Source organism: Mercenaria mercenaria, chromosome 19 (genome assembly GCF_021730395.1).
Source record: "Mercenaria mercenaria strain notata chromosome 19, MADL_Memer_1, whole genome shotgun sequence".
Classification (NCBI taxonomy): domain Eukaryota; kingdom Metazoa; phylum Mollusca; class Bivalvia; order Venerida; family Veneridae; genus Mercenaria; species Mercenaria mercenaria.
In genome coordinates this window covers 9809538-9820824 of record NC_069379.1, presented here as the reverse complement: position 1 = coordinate 9820824, position 11287 = coordinate 9809538, and the positions used below count along the sequence as shown (strand labels likewise).

General features: G+C 35.7%; 1 protein-coding gene across 1 annotated transcript; it reads left to right on the top strand.

The window, feature by feature from the left end:
- Window positions 1–863: 863 nt before the first annotated feature.
- LOC128550956 (uncharacterized) lies at window positions 864–2420 on the top strand. The gene is made up of 3 exons (XM_053531153.1): window positions 864–957; window positions 1520–1975; window positions 2074–2420. The coding sequence occupies exons 1-3, from the start codon at window positions 864–866 to the stop codon at window positions 2418–2420; spliced, it is 897 nt and encodes a 298-aa protein (XP_053387128.1).
- Window positions 2421–11287: the final 8867 nt, after the last annotated feature.

The following is an 11287-nucleotide window of genomic DNA, read 5'->3' as shown; positions in this document are numbered from 1 at the left end:
TGCACTTAATTCAGATTACAACAAGAGATTAAAATCTTAGATCAACAGAAATAAATCAAACTATCATCTTATATGCTCGCTTATGATATGCCAGTATTTGTACCATTTAGCATTGCTGCGTTTTATTTATAACATGACCACGTGTTCTGTAACCGCTACTCTTATTAACGGCCTTTTGATATGTCAATTATTGTCGTATTAAACTTTGCGGGTAGTTTTCTCGGGTATTGTTTTGTTTTGGGGAAGTGTATTACGTTTAACTGGGTCAGCAGCGGTGTTGTACTTATGAAATAGACTGGCCCGATTTATAGGTTGGTCAGGGCTACGGTTGTGCGATATGTACTGTATTTTGTCATTATTTTCGAGCAGTGAACGGTGGTGTAAGGATAAGGCGTTCGTATATATATAACATAGACTTTTGCCGTGAGGTTACTTGTTCGATCCTAAGAGAAGTCAAACATTTTTATAAGTCATATTTTTATAAAAAAAAGATTTTCACTGGGACAATATGAAAATTATAAAATAATTTCTTTCTAACTGACTAAAAAACATAACATTATATGTATTATTTCAACCGGTATCTCATATATATATATATGTGTTGTAAATATATGCTGATTGTACATTTTACTTTACACAATGATGTCATGGTTGAATCGGAGAATTTCGAGTACATTAACGTGTTACAACGATAATATTATAAACCTTTCTAATCATTTTTTGAATGAGAAGCATTGCGCGAAGATGTCAAGTCTCAGTGAAGACGCAAAAAAATCATTCGAAACATCAAAAAATTTTGCGATGAAGACAAAGAAAATGGAATAAAAATATCTCTGAAAGCGCCTTTGAAAAGGACCTACACTATGACTGGGCTGAATGATCCACCATCAGGAGAGTTTCTCAGGAAAATACTGATCACATGCAACCACCGAAACGCCGAGGAGGCTCCAAGAAGAAGTACCAACTGGATGACTTCGACAAGGCAGTTGTGCGTCGTACAGTAACGTCTTTGTACAGCATGAAGAGAAGGCTCCCCACCTTTGAGCAACATACAGAAGGAATTAAAGGCTGCAATAGGGTACGATGGCAGTAAGGGACACCTTTGTGGACTTTTACATGAGTTGGGGTTCACCTACTGTAGATGTAAATCTAGTAGACAGGTACTGATGGAGAGAAAGGATGTTGTCATAGCACGTATCGTATCAGTTATCTGAAGAAGATAAGGAAGGCGCGGGAAGAAGGGCATCCCATCTTTTACTGTGACGAAACCTTTGTCCACAGCTGTCATGCTGTGATAAAATGCTGGCAGAGCTCCGAGGCTTCGTTACACGTGCCAGTGTCAAAAGGTATTGCATAAGTTATCGGAATTGAAATAATGTAATGACACGCTCGAAATGTAATAAAAAGACGTTTGGTTATATATTGGCTACGGTCGGCGTATGCCGAATCTAAAAGTAGTCAACAGTGCGAAATTCTCCATTGCAATGACTTATTGATTTTTTTAGAAATATATTTTCAGGAGAACGGATAATTGTCCTACATTTCGGAAACGAGAACGTGTTCCTCGATGACTGCAAACTCGTGTTTAAGGCCAAATCGAAAACCGGGGACTACCGTGATGAGATGAACAAGGAGAACTTTACAAAGCGGCTGGAGACACAGTTTATACCAAACGCACCACCAGCATCGGTATTGGTCAGTGACAACGCCCCGTACCACAGTGTACAAGAGGATCAATTACCGACAATGGCTACGACAATTGCACACATCCAGCAGTGGCTGCAACGGAGAGGTGTGCAATACTCCAATGATCTGAAAAAACGACAGCTGATCGATCTCTGCAAAACTCACCAGCCGGCGAAACACATCTTCTCAGTAGATCAGATCTTGGTTAGATATAGACACTCTGTGATACGGTTGCCACAGTTTCATCCAGATCTAAATCCAATAGAACTCATCTGGGCTACTCTGAAAGGTATTTCATAAAATGATTGAAGTATGGGTATTAGTGTAGTCTGTAAAAGTGTCTAGCATATATTTGCTTCTTTCTACGCTATGTTTTGTCCTTTTTAGGTTATATTGCCAGGCGAAACTTAAGCTTCAAGTTGACTGACGTGAAACGCCTCGTCCAGTGGGGATTACAATCAATTTCAAGGGCAACATGGGCGAACTGCTGCAGGCACGTGACAGATATAGAGGCACGGCTCTGGCGGGAGAACATAGCTCCATCTGAGAAGGCACAGACTCCGGTGTTGATCGCACTGACCGGAACTGACACTGAGGCTACTGATTCAGCGGATGAGTCTACTGACACTGCGCCTGGCACAGAGACAGACACGGATCCAGGATCAGAGAAGACACGGCACCAGGAACAATGTATTTATACTTGCTTTTTGAATGTGCATCCAACATTAAAATGAAATTTAAATGAAAAGATAAAACATAAAAAATATATCTGATAATGATAAGGATAGAAGAATGGAGCACTGATGTCGACAAGGAAAATGCGAAAGAAGTAAATAATTGAATAAAGAAAAGATTAACTCCGACCTGGACTCGATCCTGGAACTTCCGGTTTACTAGTCAAGTATTAACTAGTCAAGTATTACTACCTCTAGACCACTGGGTTCTTCTACTTCATTTGCTTAGAGTATCTGTTTAAAAGTCATATCTATCGAACTATTTCTTTAATATGCTACTTTCCCTTTCATTTAGAACCATCCACGTTTATAAATACGTTTGTTTACTTTATGGACTGTAGATGTTTGTGTTTGATTGTATACACGTACGGGGGCTGCTTAATAACCCGTTGACTTTTGATGTCAAAGCCGCCGGTTGTGTATAGTTTGATGTGAGATATCCCATATTATTTCGCATTTTTTTTGTAATTCGGTCACACATCTTTTGTAACATTTTGTTGATATGCGAAGAACGTTTTAATTACCATGACTTCGTATAACCGGCGCAGTCGCTTTTTCATCTGTCGTAATTTGAATTCGACCGCTAATGTTTCACTTGTTTAACTGAAAATATGCCTATGGCAAAGTGCAGCGCAACATCATTGCGACATACACCCAAAATATGGCGTCACTTTGTAGACGAGGGAGGTGGAAATTAACAACGTTTGAACTAAGTGAGTATTGCCCACTAACAATGTTCAGTCACCTGTGTCTTGATTCAAGTGGTACAAACGATTTGCAAGTAACAAAGAATTGCTAAAAGGCAGCGAAGTTTGAAAGATTAAATAAATCCGTGGTTCGACATTAACCACAATTCATGATGCCTTAGATAAGGAAGCGCACCCTGCCAGATACTTGGCATAGATGTTCATACTGTTTTCAGTATTCTAAGCAAACAAAGTCTAAAGACTTAAGTATTGTTTATTGAAGTTATTAAAAGAAATATACAGATATAGTTGAATGCAAACTTAATAAAATCTTCTCGATGACGTCAAGTGAATTGATCTATATAAAAAAACGGTAGAACGTACACTGAATTTAAACTTCTTTTTTTCAAATAATAAAATGTTGTTTATCTGATAAATACGAATTTTGTCTGTGTGTTCTAAAATAAACATGAACAAGAGAACTATTAAAACATCATGCTATCTTTACTAACGTTAATGTAAACAAATCTATAACTGAATTTTTATTGTTCATTACTTGAATTTTTAATGGGACGGTTGAGATACATAACACCGGCGTAATTAAGTTATCATGTGTTTGTTTGTATACACGTACGGGGGCTGCTACAAAACCCGTTGACTTTTGATGTCAAAGCCGCCGCTTGAGTATAGTTTGATGCGAGATATCCGATTGTAATTCGCAATTTTTGTGTAATTCGGTCACACATCTTTTGTAACATTTTGTTGACATCTGAAGAATGTTTTAATTACCATGACTTCGTATAACCGGCGCAGTCGCTTTTTCATCTGTCGTAATTTGAATTCGACCGCTAATGTTTCACTTGTTTAACTGAAAATATGCCTATGGCAAAGTGCAGCGCAACATCATTGCGATATACACCCAAAATATGGCGTCACTTTGTAGACGAGGGAGGTGGAAATAAACAACGTTTGAACTAAGTGAGTATTGCCCACTAACAATGTTCAGTCACCTGTGTCTTGATTTAAGTGGTACAAAGGATTTGCAAGTAACAAAGAATTGCTAAAAGTCAGCGAAGTTTGAAAGATTAAATAAATCCGTGGTTCGACATTAACCACAATTTATGATGCCTTAGATAAGGATGCGCATCCTGCCAGATACTTGGCATAGATGTTCATACTGTTTTCAGTATTCTAAGCAAACAAAGTCTAAAGACTTAAGTATTGTTTATTGAAGTTATTAAAAGAAATATAGAGATATAGTTGAATGCAAACTTAATAAAATGTTGTTTATCTGGTAAATACGAATTTTTGTGTTCTGAAATAAACCTGAACAAGAGAACTATTAAAATATCATGCTATCTTTACTAACGTTAATGTAAACAAATCCATAACTGAATTTTTATTGTTCATTACTTGAAATTTTAATGGGACGGTTGAGATACATAACACCGGCGTAATTAAGTTATTATGTACCAATAGACTGCTAAATTTCTGAAATGGATTGGTCCATTACTCAATTTGAGCAATATCATTTATTATTTGAAGGGGTGTTCACGGAAAATTTACTGACTGAATATCGAATAGTGCAGGCCATGATCAGACTGCAGGGATGTACTGACGTATCTTAAGCTTGGTCTGCACTGGTCGCAAAGGCCTAATCATTTGCCGCCGTAGGCTAGGGGTAAAAAGAAACTAACAAGTTTTATAACTGTATGAATGTCAACCTACAATACGCTGTCAAAATTCACGATTTATAGTCAAAATATAGTTCATTGTGTGTTTTATGACTTGTGTTTATCAACTATGACCAAAATACGATGTCATAAACAAACAAAAATGATTGCAGGATTCCAGTGTACACTGTTAGTAGCATTGTATATTTACAAAATATGTCGATTCTGTTTGATGGTATTTAACCTGTGTCATTTAATGACCACTTCCCGTTCGATTGTCTAATTACATTTTACTCAGCAAAAATTGTGGAGTAGAAGGCAATATAAGGATTTTGTTCATTAGTAATATGCAAACTCAGAAAATATGGATGTAAAGGCAGGGTAGTCGGTGTAATGAAGTATTTCGACCCCCATAGAATAACGACCCCCCGGTCATTATTCTATAGAAAATGTGACTCCTTTCCTGTAAAATATTGACTCCCCTTATAAAAAACTGACTCCCTTTAAAATCTCTATAGAATAACGACCCCCGGTCATTATTCTATAGAAAAACTGACCCCTCCAAGTAAAATACTGACTCCCTAAAGATGACTCCCTTCGAGTCTCATAGAATAACGCCCTCGGTTATTATTCTATAGAAAAAGTGACTCCTTCCATGTAAGTAACTACATTCGAACTCTCATACAATATCGATTCCAGGACATTATTCAATTTTAAAAAGTTACTCTTTCCGTGTAAAACACCGGCTCCTAAAAAGACTTTCGACGATAATATCTATTAAAAAGTGATTCCCACCAAACCTAACGGAAAATTTTACTAGGTCTACAACTCTAATACCCTCCTTTGCCAATAGTTAACATTTTTATTGTACTACTACTACTGGTGCCGCAACTCATCCCCAGCTTTTATTATATTTGACTGGCTTATCGTAGTAGGTTGTCCCCCTTGAAAATTATCCGATACTCAATATTGGTTTCCGTGCTGATATTACTTTGAGCAATAGATTATATAGGAAATTTATTTTCAATGATTAATTTCAAATATGTGTTTTGGTTTGTGAATATTTTACCAGATATGACAGTATACATCAATTTCTTCTCTTCACTTTGATGTGATATATGTGATACATATAGTGAAAATCACTAAATTTTTCAATTTCTTTTACTTTAGAGGCAAATAAATTATATTTTCAAAAGCATGACAATTTATTATCACATATGTAGGTATTCGTGACTTTATAAACAATACAATAGTATAATTAAAAGTGTAATAGGGTAAAGGCTTCTTGCTTCCATTTAACTTCAAAGTGTATCAAGAAATAAAAACTGACGAAGACATAAAGGTCGAAACTAGTAAAGAATGTGTTGTCTTGGTAATTTTAAATCCTTTTGATCTATTAAAATTCTGCTGTAACTTAAACGATGTAACGATTTACGGAACTGCATACACAAACAACTGACGTACGATTCAATATAGTCTTTTGAAATAATAATGTTCATAATTGTCTCATAGTAAAAAAAAAATAGAAAAAAAAGAAGAAAAAAAAAAATAGAACAGAGCTTTGATTTTTCACCAAACTGTTTATGAGAACAATACGAATCAACATAAATTACAGTTTTCTGACTGAAAGCTAAAATCTTCGGAATATTGAAACATTCGACGACAGGAGAAAAACTACGCCAAGGAATAGTTTTCTTATGAAATGGTGTAGTTTGCAAGTTAGGCGCTCCTTGAAAGCTGGTGAGAGAGGAGGGGGGGGGGGGGGGGGGAGAGAATGTGTGCATTTATTTAAACAAAAGACACAGAATGGTTTCCACGCTTTGCAAAGAAAGGGTGAAATTAACAGACTCGCAATATCATTTCTATTTTAGAAATGAAATCCAAGCTTGAAAAAAAGAAGAAAAAAAATTACAATAGCGTGCTTGTCGCGGTTTGTTCGTGGAAAGCATGCAAAATAGTCGCCTTTACAGCTGAAGGCTTTAGTTTACACGGATAGATTTGATTTCATGATTGCATTGTATAGTATATACAAACACATATCTGAATGTCATATTTGATTTATGTATATCAATGATTATACAAGACGGTAACTTAGACACTATAGATAAGTAGACAAGGTGAATCAGAGCTAATTTTAAAAAAGATGAGTTCGGATCTCAGTGATACACATACACCAATGCTCATAAGAAAAATCAGAAATTTGAATCATAATTAATAGATTCATTCTTTCCTTGACTTCTGTGGAAAACCTAGGATCAAGGTCAGTTAATAAAACATGTGTGTGCGTGTTTTCTAAGTTTGTTAAATTGCTCGGTTTTTTTTTATTTTATTTTTTTTTGCCATTGCCTGTCAAATACATTATTACTTTATTTTACCACGTTTTAAGAGTAAACTTTTAGGCGTGAAAGTTAAACAAAAGTACCATTATATGGACAAGAACATTCAAACAAAATCGGAATACATGTACATGTATCTTCACACAAGTTTCGTTTTTCTCGAGGAAAAACTAGTATGCAAGTTTTTGTGGGAAAGCTCGTTTACGAAATAATTCTCTGATTTCAATGTTTAACGACATTCAACGTTTCAAAAGAAAAGAAAAGAAAAGAAATTATTTAATGTTTTCATTTTCTATTACATGAAACACGAATTTCGCGATATCATAAGCTAACATAATAGTTTCTTTTTTTACAGAAATGTTTTATATCTTTACAAGAATAATGTTTTTATATGAATCTATAAACAACATGATTTATCAAAACTGGCTACATGTTTTGTAGCTTTCTATGGAGTAACATGCGACATTAATTTCCATGTATAACCCAAAGCAAAATTTTAGATCAATGCAAAATCCATGACAAAGAATTATTGACTTAGGTCATGACTTAAGCTAATGTAAGGGAGACAATCCAATATGAAGGGAATTGCTTTAACACAGTCAATAATTAAGGGAGAGAATTCTTGAAAATTCTCGTTAAAAGCTGACCATGTCTATTGCTATTACTACATGTACTTCTTCTTCTTTCTTCTACTACTACTACTACTTCTACTACTACTACTACTACTACTACTACTACTACAACTGCTTCTACTGATACTACTATACCTGCTTCCACTAATACGTCTTATACATCTACCTCTTCTTCTCCTGCTGCTGTTGTTGCTGTCACTTATTCCTCTGCTGCTGCTGCTGCCACTACTGTAGCTGCCACTACCACTGCCACTACTACTAATACTACTACTAATACTAGTACTTTCTATTGTTGCCGCTACCGTACTTTACTGCCACAGCTAAGTATTACAACTTCTATTAAATACTAAGTTCTATGCTAGCAGTTTCTTGTGCATTTTTTTCTGAAGAATCACTTCATACCGAAGTTTGCAGGGATTATTGACACTGGTGTGTTTTGTGAACGTATTGTGAATTGTTATTTTCCTGAAAAAAAATGTATACACCAAGATACAGCGTCTAGAAATAGAATCCCTTTTCCCGTTGCGGAATGCTCTGATTTCTGTGTCAAGCGATGGTATCTGGGGCTAATAGTCAAACGGAAGGACGCACGGACTGACGGACGGACGGACGGAAAGGGCAAATCTATATGCCCCCTCCCCCGAGTGGGGGCATAAAATGCAGCAGTTACGCCTTATATACATAAATTATCACTACATATGACCAAATGACCGGGGGTCGTTTTTTTTATGGGAGTCAATATTCTTCGTGAGGTTCAGTTTACTTCACGTGGGGGGGGGGGTCATAGTACTATGATCTGGAGGTCATAATACTATGACCGGGGGTCACTTTTTCTATAGAATTATGACCGGGGGTTCATTATTCTATGGGGGTCGAAATACTTCATTACACCGGCAAGATAAAATTAAGCTATGCTCTCGTCTGATATGGGTTTCCACGACAGATTATACCCCGTATCCTGTCACCATCAAGCAGTGTAAATTATAAAATTAAAATTGATTTTACCATGTCAAACAAGATTATGTTTAAGGACGTTTCATAATCTAATCTACTTGTACCGACAACGAAAGAGTGCTACATTATTCAATCAACTATTTTACATACTAGTATAAGACAGGTTGTATTTTTATATGTAACCAGGAATGATTTATTCGGGCTATGCTATCGTGATGTTGTTCCGTAGAATGTACAACTTCTTTATCGTGATTAATTCATTACAACAATACTTTATCTTTTAAAAACATTGTTATCATACAATGTGGCAGATTTACAATAAAATTCGAAAACTACAGTAAAACCAACCTACCTTTTAAAGACCAACATTTGGGAGCTTTTATTTCTATGTCAATTAAAAATGAATATTCGATTTTTGGTAAGGAAATAAACATACAAAAATGGCGTTTACGTTTAATCGATAGTTGTTCGTCATCTACCTATAGGGGTAACAAGACAGGCATGCTTGCCTACTACGAACTAGAGACCAGCTGAAATTTGGGGCTTTGCCATGAATAGACTAATCAAAAGACGTTGACGGAAACAGGACGTTTAAACTGGTGTATACCTCATCCTTGTCTTTATGCAAACTCAGTATCAATTACATATATCCCAGCTAAGAAAATCTATACTATTAGTGACAAAACAATAAGATATATACAAAATATATAAATGACACTTGGTTAACACACTAAATAACTCAATACGGTATCACATTCTGCAGATAAAACAATTTCATACATTTAGGACAAAGAAATATTATTTAAACACAGTATTTTTAAAACCGATTCTTGAGTGATCACCTAATTTTCAAAAAGACTCAAATATTTGCAAAATGTCGACGTACCAGAAAAAAAGGTTTTAAGTGAAAACAAGTACTTACGAGGAAACCGAAAAAAACGTATACATGTACCTTGTTTAACAGATTTTCGCCGGAACTTTTCCTATCAACTGAAACTTATAGTGTTAAGACTATACAGAAAGCTTACGTAACTGTATAAAACATGCAGTATATAGTTGTTTCGAAATCAAATAAGCATCATACACTTGATGCGAAACACATGAGTTCTCAAGAAAATTACTCTGAGAATGTATAAAGTGTAATAGTATATTTTAAGAAAACTTTGATAAAGCACTGCGTATCATACTATTTCGCGACCACGATATGATCTGCCAATATCGGGCCGATGTCATTTTGATGTTGGCCAAATATCGTTTGCCAATACCGAACCAGTGTCATTATGATGTTGGTTCGATACCGTCTGCCGACATCGGGCCGACATCATTCCTATTTGCAGCCGAAATTGAAGCCGATATCGGGCCATTATAAACAACGACGTCGGTTTGATATCGGGCCGATATAGAATGCTGGCTGGGGTGTCAGTCGTCGTTTAACTACACGTGTACGCTAAAATGTGTATATGCAGCATAAATGTGCAATATGAATAAACTGAACAGTACAGTTATACCAATGTATGACTTCGAATTAAAAATTATATCTAAGATGAATTTCATTCATCATTTTGAATTTTACTGTGAATATGTTGCATTCTGTTTTTGTTTGTTTACATTAAGCTTAACATGTGCACACTGCTGTGACTTCTAGACCGTAATACCATGTAAATTAGGGAAGTTCACGCAAGTTTTTCCTTTAACGTTAACGAAAGCATAGAATATGTGGTGTATCTCTGCATATGAAATATTGAGACAACGTGACTGGTGCACGATGGAAGAAAAATTAACGCTTTTCAATCTTATGGTTACCCATTCACCGAACTGCGCGTTTTAGGTAAGAAATGTACGATTGAAATGGGTTAGTGCTCTTTCCCGTTCATGACCATGGTTCTTATAGAATACCTAGGGGTAGGATATAACATGTACAGAGGTATTTTCTTTCCGGTCTTGTGCCAGAGGGTAGACAAAACCAAAAGTATAAAAACGAAATTATCAAATTTTCTTTCCAACGCCATAAAAACATTTAGAGTCGTGGCAAAGTTTTAGGGTATAGTAGGTCGGGATACCGGAAACAAACATTATTTTAGACCTAAAGAATATCAACAAAATTACATATTTGTTCACACACAAATAAAATGTACATGATCATTACAAATAAACTTGTACAATATTGTTCACAGGTATCGGGTAATTTTTAAAATAAATATCTATATTATGTCACACATATATCATGCCGAATGTTTATGCCATTGTTAGAAAAGACTGTGACTCAATGCAGACTTGGAGCGCCGGTATAAATTACAGACTCCGGTACATACCGGATTAACTAAATTTGAACGAAAATATCTTAAATGTATATATTTTGTAACCATGGTGATACTAACCCTAACCTTTAGTCAGTATTTTATGCATATTGTACACTTAATGCATGCGGACATGCAAAAATATGCATATTTTTGCCGTGCGCTACAATTGATAATCACTTTCGGGCATGCGCAGAAGACCGCTCCAAGTCTGCAATGAGTTACATCGGTTAGAAAATGCCACATTGCTTTGAAGGTTAATCAACCACATCCTTTATTCTTTGCTATG